General features: G+C 41.7%; 1 protein-coding gene across 1 annotated transcript in view; it reads left to right on the top strand.

Annotated features, from left to right (window-relative positions):
- The first annotated feature begins 2,243 nt into the window (after positions 1-2,243).
- Positions 2,244-13,747, top strand: part of LOC107125926 (serine/threonine-protein kinase/endoribonuclease IRE1-like) — a 72,676-nt gene continuing 61,172 nt past the window's right edge. The window contains exons 1-2 of the mRNA XM_015429391.1: positions 2,244-2,372; positions 2,736-2,856. Of these exons, the coding sequence (XP_015284877.1) occupies positions 2,244-2,372; positions 2,736-2,856 (250 nt within the window). The remainder of the gene's footprint in view (positions 2,373-2,735; positions 2,857-13,747) is intronic.

Below are 13,747 nucleotides of genomic sequence, written 5' to 3'. Positions count from 1 at the left end.
GCCGAGAGCCTATGGAACTCTCAGCCACTGTAAATAGCCAATCACTTGTGTGTGGGTGTGTTTGGGGAGCGGGGTTTGTGCACATATAAACCAGCTTGTGAGCTGGGTGCTCTCATCTTGTTCTGAGCTGAAATGAGAGTATGAGAGCTGAAATCAATAGTAAGTCTCAGTACTTTTCATAAGTGATAATAAAGAATGATGCTACTGAGTTACCAATCACAGGGAATTGTAGCCATGTTCCTTCCTCTTCTGCAAACACCTTCCTAGACTGGAAGAAAGCCACCCCCAGTCTGACCCACATGGCACTCCAGTTTCTGGCTGGCCTGGGAGGCACACACAGCAGAGAGACTGCTGACCGATGGTGCGATTTGTCTTTAATTTATTCAAATCTCCTTTTTTTACAAACAGAAAGAAATGCAAGCAAGCACCGTACTGTTAAAAAAAAAAAAGCAGATCGGTGGCTGCTGTACATTCTATACTCTTTATAATTTCTTCTTCTTCTTGCATTAAAATTTATCATTTTTGTCTTATCCTGTTGATTTTGTATCCTGAGAAGGATCCAAATTCTTCAATACTTGGAAAAATTCTTAAATGTTTGTTTCATTATGTATGGTAATGATTTTTGGAAGTCCAAGACTCTTAGAACCACATCGTCTGCAAAGCTTTTCATTTTAAATTCTACATCATCCACTTTTATTCCTTTGATCCTTGTGTCTTGTCTGATCTTTGTAGCTAAAGTCTCTATCTCTAGGATAAATAGTAGGGGTGACAAGGGACATCCGTGGCATGTTCCTTTTTTGATTGAAATTGCTTGTTAATTTTCCATTTATTAAAAAATGTACTTGTTGGTTCAAGTATATACCTTGCATCATGTTCCAGAATTCAGGGCCATAGCCCATATTTTGAAGTACATTCAGTAGAAAAGACCATGTTAAATTATCGAACACTTTTGCTGCATCCAGAAATTAAAATACTGCTTGCTTTCTTTTCTTGTTCACAAATTCGATTGCATCTCTTATGAATCGTATATTATCTTTCATATACCTCTTTGATACAAGGCATGTTTGATCAGTGTGTATTAAACTTGGTATACATTTTCTTAGTCTTTCTGCCATTACTGTGGCAAAGACTTTATAATCTATGTTCAGCAGATACGTCTATATGACTTTGATAGCATTGCATTGCTGTGAGGCCAGCATATCTTAAGGACCACCTACTGCACCATTACAGTCATCTTCTGAGGCCCTGTTTGGATGTCCCCCACCTTCTGAGTTTAGATAGGTGGCAGCCCGAGAGAGGGCCATTTCAGTCATGGCACCAAGGTTGTGGAACTCCCTCCCCAGGGACATTTGTATGTCCCCCTACTATCACTGTCTTCTGCCAGTGGGTGAAGGCTTTGGTCGAGGTCACATGAGCAGTTTGCCGCGGCAGTATATCAGCTGTAAATAATCTGCTTGAGTTTGGGACGCTTTGTGTCGATCACACAGCGCCCCCTAAGCCAGCATCATAATGCTGCTAGCACGCCGTAACCATGGACCTGCAGCTCAGTTGCTTGTGTTTTTTTCCCTAAGTCCCACTGTGCGTTCACAGAAGCAGAAAAGCACACACATGCTCTTGTCCGCATTCTATGAGGGTGCTGAAGTGCACATCAGAGTGGGGTTGGGGGAAGAAAGGACGCACCAGAAATGAAGTGAAATGATCACACCACTCATGCGTTTCCATGGCTCACCTGGGTGATCAGACTCCCAGAAACCCGCCATGGAAACGCCTTGCCAAGGTAGCCACCAGAATTAGCCAGTGGCTATTTAATCCACATGGGAGTCATTTTAGTGTGAGGTAGGGACAAGTGGGGCATGGGAGCCAGATGTGCATGTTTGCTCGCGCCCATTTGATCAGGGTGGTGGTGGCTATGTCAGTCCAAACTGCTCACGTGATCACATCCTTTGTTTCGTCTGGCATTCCCTCAATGACCCCTCCTTCCTGCCCTGTGTTTTGATTGATGTTTCTATATTTTTATATAGATGGCTTTTAGCTTTTGTTTTAACTCCATTTTATGTTTTGGTATTTATACTGTTGTTTTTAGGTGTTGGCTGCCATGGTGGCCTTGATTCTGCTGAAAGGCAGGATATAGATCCTAGAAAACAAATAGCATGGGGCAGAGTATCATGCAGTTCTGCAGCATGATATTCATGCAGGAGAATTTTCCAAAGTCAAATAATCTCTCTCTCATTTTGCTGACAAGGATGCCCAAGATCTGCTTACTAAGGCAGCAGCCTCTCCTTGATCATGGTAGGTGCTTCTGCAGTTTGTGTTTGCAAAGACCTGAAGGCAGGGAACAGCTGTTTTTCATAGATATACTTGTGTCTCAAGAGGTGAGATTAAGCGAAAATGCGAAGCAGGTTTAGAACTTTTGTTCTGTTGTTCTTTGGGAAGTGGCATTAACCATCCCTCAGTCTCTTTTCTGGCAATCCCTAAACTGAACATCCGAAGTGGCGAAAACATGGTTGCAGCAATGCAAGGTTCAGAGATGGGGACACATGGACTTATCAAGGGTCCTATAGGACACCAGTGAGATCTCCAAGCTGCTTTGCATAATTAAGCCATTTATCTTGAAGGGAAGGCTGAGCAATCATTACACCGAGGGGAGAAGGTTGCAGCTTTTGCCATTTTTTACTGCTTGCTATCCTATAACTTTCCTCAGTCAATAGTAAACACAGGGTTGTTGTTTTTTCCAGGTCTGTGGAAATGCCAGTTCAGTGACTCTTCCAGAGACTTTGCTGTTTGTTTCGACTCTGGATGGGAATTTACATGCTGTGAGCAAGAGGACAGGGTCAATTAAGTGGACTTTAAAAGAAGGTGAGTTTGAAATGCTACCTGGTCTCCTTTGTGGTCACTGTGAAAATGGCATAATCTTGGGAAACCTGTCTGCATTCCTGATTGTATTCATGTTTACTGGGATGTCAATCCTTTTGATTTATGGCACCTATTCACAAGTATGTTTACATAGAGTTGGTGTGTAGCAGTACAACCCCCCGTAAAATTATTCATCATAGGACTGCACTCTAAATCTGCTGTCTTATTATAAGGGCAGTTTCTGGTCAAGAATAATAGACTTTTTTAAAAAAATCTGCATTTAACTTTTGAATCTTCAAAGCATTTAGATTTTGTGTATTAACCTAGCAGTTTGAAATCAAGAAATTGCAAGTAGATAAATAAGTACCGCTTCAGTGGGAAGGTAACAGTGTTCTGTGCGCCTTGGTGTTTAGTCATGCCGGCCACATGACCACGAAAATGTCTTCAGACAGTGCTGGCTCTTCAGCTTTGAAATGGAGATGAGCACCGTCCCCTAGAGTTGGATTCGCCTAGCTTTCGAGCAAGGGAAACCTTTATTATTGAACTGCCACCCCTGGTATGAATTGCATCCTTCTGGTTAATACTAATGACATAGAATCAGCCACTGTGTTATTAGCCTAACTGTTGGAGCTTTCTCGGACCGATATCATTATTTTTGAGTATCCACTGTATCTTTATCCTGCCTTTCTTCCAAGAAGCTTGGAGTGATATTTATAGTTGGTGTGATATATGTAGTTTTCTTGTCCTCCATATTATCCTTACAATAACCCTATGAGGTAGATTACTATGAGAAGGTGACTCACCCAGCAAGCTTCATCTTGGGCAGGAATCTGAACCTTGGCCTCTCTGGTCTTATCCTGACTTTTGAAGAATTTTGCCACATGGGCTTTATGAATGGAATATAGGCCATCCTTTTGTTTTTGAGGTCAGAGTCTGGGTGTGCTGTTCCATGGCTTCCAATTTGTGCTGCTCTGATGTTCTGGGGTGCTTTAATTGATGGTTCGCCAGTCTCTATGGCTGCCTGATAAAGAGTGCTTTCTGTGTGCCTATAGTGATTTATTCTGTTCCCAAAGCAAACAACCTGGAATGGAAACAGAAATCTGTATGTACAAGTTTTTCTCATTAGAAAAAGCATTGCCTTAAAATATTTTTCTGTCTATAGTTTGGTGTAGTGGTTAAAAGCGTGGACTCTAATCTGAGAGGACCAGGTTTGATTCCCCACTCCTCCATATGCTGCTGCTGGTGTGACCTTGGGTCAGTCACAGGTTCTTTCAAAGCTGTTCTCTCAAGAGCAGTTTTCTCAAGAGCTCTTTCAGCCCCACCTACCTCACAGGGTGTCTGTTTGTGGGGAGGGGAAAGGAAGGAGATTGTAAGCTACTCTGAGTGAAGGGCAGGGTATAAATCCAATCTTCTCCTCCTCCTCTTCTTCTTCAGCTCCCCCCTTCTTCTCTATAAATCTATTCCCTTATGCAGTTCGGTTTGTATTTAAATTTAGCTGAAACATTAAATGAACTAACTCTCTTTAGCAATAGGTGAGTTGTATGAAAAAGAGAGCAAGTACTTCATAATGCAGCTTTCACTATTTTTAAATGAATTGCTTGTATTGTTAAATTTCAGATATTGTTTGCGGTCCATAGAGTTGCCAGCTCTAGGGTGAGAAATACCTGGAGACTTGGAGGGTGGAGCCCGCGGAGGCCAGGGTTTGGGGAGGAGCAGGACTTTAGTGGGGTATAATGCTATTGAATCCACCTTCCACAGCAGCCATTTTTTTCAGGGGAACTAATCTGTCGCCTGGAGATCAGTTGTGATAGTGGGAGATCTCCAGCCACCACCTGGAAGTTGGCAAACCAGGTTGTGGATAAAAGAATGGTTGGTAGTGAAAAAGTTCCAGATAAGCAGAACGCTTGAAATGTTTAAGGAAATTTGTCTTGTGGACAGATCCTGCTCTGGAGTAAGCTGATAGTACGCTTTCACTTTTACTTTACGCAGGAACATGATCTACCCAAAATCAATTAAGCAACATTGAGTTTCTGAAGACTGGTTACATAAAATATATGTGTGAGATCTCATGGTCCCTTGCTGTGCTTCCCAAAATGCATTTATCGTTTTTTAAAAAAATATTGTATTAAAAGAAAAGACATACAGAAAGTTACATATAATAAAACAAAAGGAATATTAATAAAAGTGAGTGAAAAATACATAAAATACAGCTTCAATCCTTTTATGGATTATACCTAATTCTGTGGTTTGTATCACCCTTGACCATACCTGGGCTACTTCAGATATATATCTACTTTTTACTGAAGTGCATATCTCTTTTGTTTTTAAAAGCCAGTCTTGTAGCATGAGAGTCTTTTTCTGTTTCCGTTGCTGGGCAATAAACAGCCTGGCTGCGGAGTTCACATGTATGGCAACTATTTGCAGATTTTTAGGGATATCCGATAAATAATTAAGCAGCAATGTCTCTGGTTTATAGGGGATTTGAATTCTCAGTATGCTAGATACCAGTGTCATAATTTGTTTCCAGTAGCTGGGAGTCGGGATACATGTCCACCACATATGGAAAAAGTCTGTGTTACTTTTTTCACAGAGCCAGCAATTGCAGAATTCATTTATCTTTTAAAGGTGGCTTCCTTTACTCCCCACCACCGTGAATGTCCTTCCTAGATTAAAGACTGGTTACTTGTATTCACATTAGAGTGGAGAAATAGCTCTCAGTTTATGTGGAGGTATAGCTGGTAATGACATTTTTCCTCTTTGCAATTTGTAATTTTTTGGTGTAAATCTCTACTCTGGAGGTATCACTTGTATTGGGGGGCAGGTTCCACTGCTCTCAGGGACCAGTCCCCTACATACACACACAGCAAGCTGTGTCCTAACAGTGTTACCCATTGCAACTATGATATGTATGTGACTCACAGGTCATGTGACCAGGATCAGTTATAAGAGTCTTTCTTGGCTGGTTGATCTTTGTCATCTGATTGGAACCCCTCCAGGAGGGAGAGTATTGATTAAGTATGCATCACTTTAACCACATAATTGCAAGGTTAATATGCACACTGTGTTCCTGGTCTAGCCCTGTGAAGGACCAGTTTCCATGTACCTTAATGTATGAAAAGGGTTTTACCATGTCTGTTCATCTAGCAAGGACTACAGTATTGACTCCAATGCAAAACTAGGATTGTTCCCAGGTATATCGTCAAAAAAGAGGGTTGTATTACATTTTCATACAAGTTACAATTATGTAGAGGTTTTTTTAAAATAACATTTTAGAGGGGGGTATCTTAAATTCAGGGTTGCCTTCCTTTTGATTAAATACAATATTTCTTAATACTCAGGGGCACCCAGTAAAATTGTTGAGAAATAGGTTCAGGGCTTAAATAAAGGAAATACTTCTTCTTTAAATGAGTAACTAAACTCTGGAATTCACTGCCAGCGGCCACAAGCACAGATTGCTTTAACAGTGGCTTAAACATGGAGGAGAGGCCCATCAGTGACTACTAGTCATAGTGACTGAAGGGAACCTCCATCTACAGAATACCAGTGCAGAGAGGCAGCAGCAGCAGCAGCAGGTAAATATGAACGTGAATATAAATACACATGATGCTGCCTTATACTGAATCAGACCATTGGTCCATCAAGGTCACTATTGTCTACTCAGACTGGCAGCAGCTCTCAAGGGTCTCAGGCTGAGGTATTTCATATCACCTATTTTCTGGTCCTTTTAACTGGAGATGCTGGGGATTGAACCTGGGACCTTCTGCAGTCTCCCTCTCAGGTGAGGGCCTTGACCAGTATGCCCTGGTTGTTTGACCCTCCAGGACAACTGGCTGGCTGCTGCGTGAAACAGGATGCTGGATTAGGGGGTCTACCAGTCTGATCCAGGAGGCTCAATTTACATTCTTAACAACTGACACCATTCCCCAGTGGTTGGTAACCCAAGCAAGAGTTGTGTTGGGATGGATATTCCCAGACAACAAAGCAGTCTGGAATATCTAGAATGAGCATATGCTTTGGGAAGAACTTTAAGGGCTGAGATATCCCTGCTAATACCAGCATAAGACATGGTATCTCCTTAATTTATCTGGGTTTTAGCCCTTCAGAGGAGATCAGGAGACAGTCTTTCATGAAGCATAACACTGTTAAAATCTCATGTGATTTAGGAAGAATGTTTAAGAAGCAGCAGCATTAAGATAATGGTGGTGGAAAGTGCCATCAAGGCACAGCTGATTTATGGCAACCCCATAGGGCTTCCAAGGCAAGAGACGTTCAGAGGTGGTTTGCCATTGCTTGCCTCTGCGTCTCGGCCCTGGTATTCCTTGGAGGTCTCCCATCCAACCAGGGTCAACCTTGCTTAGCTTCCAAGATTTGAGGAGACCAGGCTATCCTGGGGTATCCAGGTCAGGACATTGATAATAGCATGCCCCCTCCAAAGGGGGATTATTTAAACTGGTTCCGTATTTCTTTGTTTAATTTATTACATTGCTAAAGGTTGCAGAATGTCAACAACTGAAGCATGTATCTATATTACGTGTCCTCTTTCAAACTATGTTGGTGGTACCTGCATACTTGCTGTTCTGGCCATACCTGGCTCATACCGGAAGCAAACACTGTGAATATAAAGGATCTCGCCTGCTTTAAAAAATGAAACATTGTATCAGGGTAAACAGTCCAGAACTCCAGTGCAATGGGCCCAGTCAGAGTATTTACCAACATCTGTATGGGCACTCCCTTGTTTAGAAGACCAAGTTTAATAACGACCTTGCTACTGTTGACTTGTCAGATGGTACTGTAGTATTACAATCTGCATTTCACCATAATATGTACTGGGGGGGGGAACGCTTTGTAAACTACATCCGTTGTTGAGTTTGACTCTTGTATGTAAGCAAACAATAAATAAAGGGCAAGAGATTCCATGGAGTAAGATTATTTTAGCTAGCAATGACATGGAAATTACTAGAGCAAGATTTATAAAAATGTATTTCAAAATATCATTGGCACGTTACATCTGTCAGACTGGATAGTCCAGTTCTATAGAAAGTTTTATTTCATTTGCCATGCTAATCTGGATCCTTATCTGTATGTGGTCTACTCAATCAGTGTATTGTTCTGTACATAATACTCACTGGTTTGGTTCCACATAGCAATAAAAACACAGATTATGAAGAGTCAATAACATTAAGACTACTTTTAAAAGCATTTCTGTGTTCTACCTTATTGTTACGAAATCTCTTAGGACATGACACAGAGAGAACTAAGCTTGCTAGTTTAATTTTTTTATGTGGAACTGTAATGTCTGAGACATCTCTGACAATGATGGGGACTAACCAGTTTTCATCCTGTTTCCTTATTAGCCTGAAATACAAAACAGTTTGGCACAGTTATTGAGAATTTTGCAAGATTTGTATTTAAAACAAACCCTTTTTGCTATGAATCTTTTCAATCATTGTAAGCCACAGTAAGAACCCCTTGTGCTGGCTAATGAAGGGGGGGGGGAGGAAATAAGAAATTACTAATAGATTCAGTTTCTGTATCTCAGCTATAACAGATCCAGTTCCGTATCCCAATTATACAGACCCCATTCATATTCCAGCAGTTTTCTGCTTAAGAGAGCAATCAGGTCAAGTCAAGTCAGCCTTTATTGGCATAAAAAGAGAGCAATCAAGACATGGCAAACAAGACATGCTTGTGAGCCTGGAAGTCATGGTGACTTCTGGAGACCCCTAGAGGGGCTAGGATGTTTCAGAGAGGTGGTCTGATAACCTGCCTCTGACTCCCGGCCCTGTTATTCCTTGGAGCTCACCCAAGTACTTGCTGGGATCGGCCCTGCTTAGCTGACGTGATCAGGCTTGCCTGGGCTATCCAGGTCAGGGCCTTACGTGTAATCTCTTTAAGGGAAAGTTTCCCTGGGTATTGAAAGAAGCAGTAGGACATCCTCGCCAGAAAATAACCAGTCTTTGGGTAACAACAATCTGGCCAGTTTTAAACCATTCTCACATTTTGAGGCAAGATGACAGCGCATGTAGTTGTAGAGGAGCTACAGGCATTCCCAAGCAGTGCACTTCTTTTGACTCTTTTTATCTCGTTTCAGTCCTGATTATGAGATGAGGACTGCTTTAGGGGCCCTGCTGGATGACCTGCATCTACAAACAAACACACACAGTGACTACATAAAGTTTCTTAAAATTAAACAAAAAACCTAAAAAAAAAACCACAGTGACTTCAACTTTCATGTTGGGTTGGGGGGGGCAGGCAACTGGTGTGTTGGACATGGTCAGTCACTTCACTCTATTAGACTGTGGAACAAACAGTAAGAATGTCAGGGGCCATACAAATTGATAATGCTAGCCAGTGTTATTCAGCATTCAAATAGAAACTCCTGAGTGATACCATCTCTAGTTTTGTGGTTCAGTGGCAATAATATGCTGATGATCTACCTTGAGTCCTGACCGTGTCAAGAGAAAGGCGAGGTGTATAAATATTTTAAATAAAGAAATAACATTCAGCTCTATCTATAACTAAACAACTGGGCGTGTCTTACTGTTCTTTTCTCTAGCTGTTTTCACATGTTGGATAATGCACTTTAGCAGTTGTTTGCAAGTAGATTTTCCTGTGTTGCTCAGGCAAATCCAGTCACCAATGATTGCTGAAGTGCATTAAAAGTGCATTATCCAACACATGTGAAAGCAGCCACTCTCCATTCCTCCATCCATTATAGGACATGCTGCACAAGAGTTTTGTGTGGGACTGTGTACAGGTGTTTTGTGATATAACATTGTTTGATAGTACTATGCACTTGGAATTTCTGTTTCCAGTCAGTAAACTATCTCTAATTATTCTGCATTCCAGCCTCCATTTTCCTTGCCTTGGATGCCTGCCTTCGATTTCTGACCTTTTGTTTTAAAGATTACTTAGAAGTATTTGTGTCATTCTACCTGACCAGGTGTTAAACCCAACCCATACAAACAAACAAGAAGGGGAGCAGGGAGAAAAATTTCAAACCAGATCAAACCAGCTAACCAAACAGGTTGAAAAAAGAAAAACCCTTTTATGTAGACATATCATGTTCCGTTCCAAAAAAGCTAACATATTAAATCACAAAAATCTTTAATCAAATTGTAAATATTAAAAATTGTACATACAATCCCATCAGCTTCATTTACACGTATAGATACTTCCCCCTAGTGTAAAAAAAACCCCTCTTTTCTTGGTGAAATTACACTTATACAAATGGGGATGTCATGTACATGTATTTTGTGTTATTAATAACTGTACCTGGTCGTGGGAAAGATGCTCGTAAATGTGTGACGACTTTGATTAAAGATGCTGTGATTTAATTTAATTTTGGCTTTTTGGAGTTGGCAGATATTTCTGCATAGAAGTTTGTTTGTTTTTTCATCCTGTTTGGTTACCTGGTTAAACTTAAGCCTGCAGCTCCTTTAAAACAGGAGTGAGACGCAGCAGAAGGCAGGTTTCTTCCTTATGTTTGCCTTCCACAGAGTGAATTAGCCACCAAGTAGGAAGCAGGCTTATTTACACAGATGTGAGTCTAGCACATTTTGCCTGTTTTAAATTGGTGTCAGCCAAACTCTTAAAATTGTTTTGTTCTTTAAGCTGCTCTGGAATACTAAACTTGAGGTAACAGCTTAATATCTTCCTTAGCTATATTTCGGTGTCACAGATGTGAAAACAACACTTTCCTATGACTGGTCAAATTTAAATCTCTGCAAAATAGTCATATGACTGCAAGACAGATCTTTAAAAAAATAAGAGGAAATCAGAAAACTGGGCAGCTTTGTTCATTGTTATTCTAGTGTGACTTTAAAACATAATAGCAACTCATGAAAACATTAGTTGAAAATGAAAAGTTGAAGGCTAAGTTGAAACAGTTGTTTAGGAACCCACAGTGGAGCACTGGATGGGAGAAAACAGTGAGACCGATTTCACACAAGAGCTGTGCTGTGGTCGCACCTCCCTTTGCCCTGCTTCTATTGGTCAATTTCCCACTCAAATCCACGCGGCCGCATTTTGACCCGCAGCTTCGCCTGATTTTCCCCACGGTTTCATAATCCTCAAAAAACAGGATCACGAAACCGCGGGGACAATCGGGCAAAGCCGTGGGTCAAAATGCTGCCACACGGCTTCAAGTGGGAAATTGACAAATAGAAGCAGGGCAAAGGGAGGTGCGACCGCCACGGCTTCAAGTGGGAAATTGACCAATAGAAGCAGGGCAAAGGGAGGCGCGACCGCAGCGCAGCTCTTGTGTGAAATCGGTCTGAGATACACATGTGCAAAGCTTGGAGGACAAAAAAGATTGCAACATTATTTGCTCAACACTGGGAAAGCACCAAAATGTTTGAGTGAACAATGGGTAGGGACTACCTGTAATGATTACTGGAATCCAGCAGTCATGCTGGAATTGATATGGGCTGATTCAGGAACTGGATTGCACAGGATAAGAAACATTTGGCAATTTCTCCCCTGAGGATGTGCCTTCCCATTAGATTAAGGAACCATTCCAGGATTCAGGCAGCTACCTGCTCTGTCTTTTAAGAGGTTCATTCAAGGATGAACCCCTTGACAGCTAACCCCTAAGCTGTCTCCCTTGATTTGTGTCAGGTCCTTGCCTGCTAACATTAACAAGTTGTATCAGTAACAGTTGAACCAACTTACCAACATGACATTGCAGTGAGAAAGGCTGAAACACCAGAACCCAAAGGCAAGTTTGGGTGCCTTCCATTTCATAATAAATCAAAGGAAAGCACCATATTTTCATTTAGAAAGCGTTTCCACACCATGCATATAACAGCCCGTTCCCAACATGCTGTCTCATTTTCCCAACATTCTCTCACGCTCTTGTGTAACCAAGGAACAGAATCCAGGGGCGATTTCTCACTAGAGCTGCCTCGCAGCACAGCGCCGTTTGCCTCGACACAAACATGTCAATTTCACACCCGAAGCTCTGGGGCTGCATTTTGACTCGGGGCTTCGCCCGATTTCCTCCACAGTTTCGTGATCCTGGTTTTTGAGGATCATGAAACTGGAGGAAATCGGGCGAAGCCCTGAGTCAAATGCAGCCCCGCAGCCTCGGGTGTGAAATTGACATGTTTGTGTTGGGGCAAACAGCACTGTGCTGCGAGGCAGCTCTAGTGAGAAATCGCCCCCAGATAGGGCTGTGAAGACAGAAGCAGTCACTAGGGGCAGGGAACAGAATTGGCCCCAATGAAATAATAGCAAGTGGAGGGAGAACTGGGGTCAAACCATCTTCTGTGGTTTGGGGAGTGACTGTGGAGATTGGGAAGAATGAAGAGTTGTCATTCCTCCCACAACTGTCAAACTTCCCAGGCCTTTAGCTGGTAAATTCTGAAGAACAAAGTCAAATATAGGTCTAACTGACCAATAAAAATTAACAAGTCTTCCCTGGCTGGTATACTAAGAATATTTTTTTTAAGTGCCAATGTAGAATTATTGCTCTTCTAAAATATACAATGTTGTTAAAATCTGCCTCCTTGTTTGGAGTTTTTTAAGGTAACCAACACAATGACCATTTTAAGACAATTACAGGTTGAGGTGGGGAATATAGGCTCATTAGCCTAGCTTCTGCCCCAGGTAAATTGGTGTGACTTATTCACTTATATTCTGCCTTTCCTCCAGCAGCACAAAAGGACCTACAAAACATATCCCGACAGGCATGAATAACAACAATTAAAACAGCCGACATTAATTAACTGCAACCCACAATAAAAATGTTGACTAACCAGCTCAAAGACATCCACTCAACTCAACAGTCCTTTTCGTCATTTACAACCCCACAACATCACTGAACAGTCCTTTGAGGTGGCCTTGTCTCTTGTTAAACTTTCACGGGCCCAGCCTTTGCACAAAGTGGGGACCACAATCAAAAATGCCCTTGCCCAGACAAAGGAGAAGTGAACACTCCTAAGGGATGGAACAGAAAGCAAGAGCTGATGGGAGGAGCCCAGTGGTACACAGCCGCCCTGAGCCCGCTTTGGGGAGGGCGAGTTATAAATCCAAAAAATAAAATAAAATACAACCCTTCAGATTAAAGCTAGCGTCGTTAATAGGGTTGCCAGTTCCTGGTTTATTTATTTATTTATTTGTTAGATTCATACCCCGCCCTCCCCAGCAGGCTCAGGGCGGCTACAACAAAGGCAATTGCCATAACAACAGTTAAAACATCATAAAACAATCATTACACAATAAAAACAATCATTAAGTAAAGTGCGGTGCTCTTGATGTTAAAATGTTTTTCTCAGTCCAAGATGGGTTCATTCATTAACCTGACCGGACAGCATGCATAGAATTTTCACTTTGATGGAGGGACGCACATTCAAACCTACAAAATCGCTGTTACCGGAATAAGTTGTGGTGGTGATAAGGCTATACCTATGGCCCATCACTAATACCAGGAGTCCAATTATAAGTTGACAAGGAAACAACATTTGGTTTAATTATATGGATACTAGAATTCTGTGACAGGTCTTTGAATGTGTGTCTAGAATATATAGATAATAGTGACCACTTATAGTGACCCTTAGGGGCCGAAACGCGTATGGTCTTTGGTTGTAAAGTTTTTACCCATCATTTGTATGTAAAGTGGACAAGCTTTTACAGTCTGATTTGAGACAAGACAATTTTTAATCAGGAAAGTTTTAACACATGTACACCTTAATAAATATTTGTACTTTTTATATATATGGTTTAGCTTAGCCCTATTTGGTTCATATTCAGCATGCCTTCTTTGGTTACCTAGGCGTCTGGGCGTCTGCCCAGGGCCGGCTCACCTCCAGATCTAGTCCACCGTCAAAGATGGCAGCTTGGTGGTGGTACAGTGGCGGCGGCAGCTCCAATAAAAAAGACCGGTGGAAGAACT

This window comes from Gekko japonicus, unplaced genomic scaffold, assembly GCF_001447785.1.
Source record: "Gekko japonicus isolate JY-2015 unplaced genomic scaffold, Gekko_japonicus_V1.1 scaffold67, whole genome shotgun sequence".
In the NCBI taxonomy this organism is placed as follows: domain Eukaryota; kingdom Metazoa; phylum Chordata; class Lepidosauria; order Squamata; family Gekkonidae; genus Gekko; species Gekko japonicus.
Note: the sequence above shows the minus strand (reverse complement) of the source record. Positions and strands in the feature narration are given on the sequence as shown.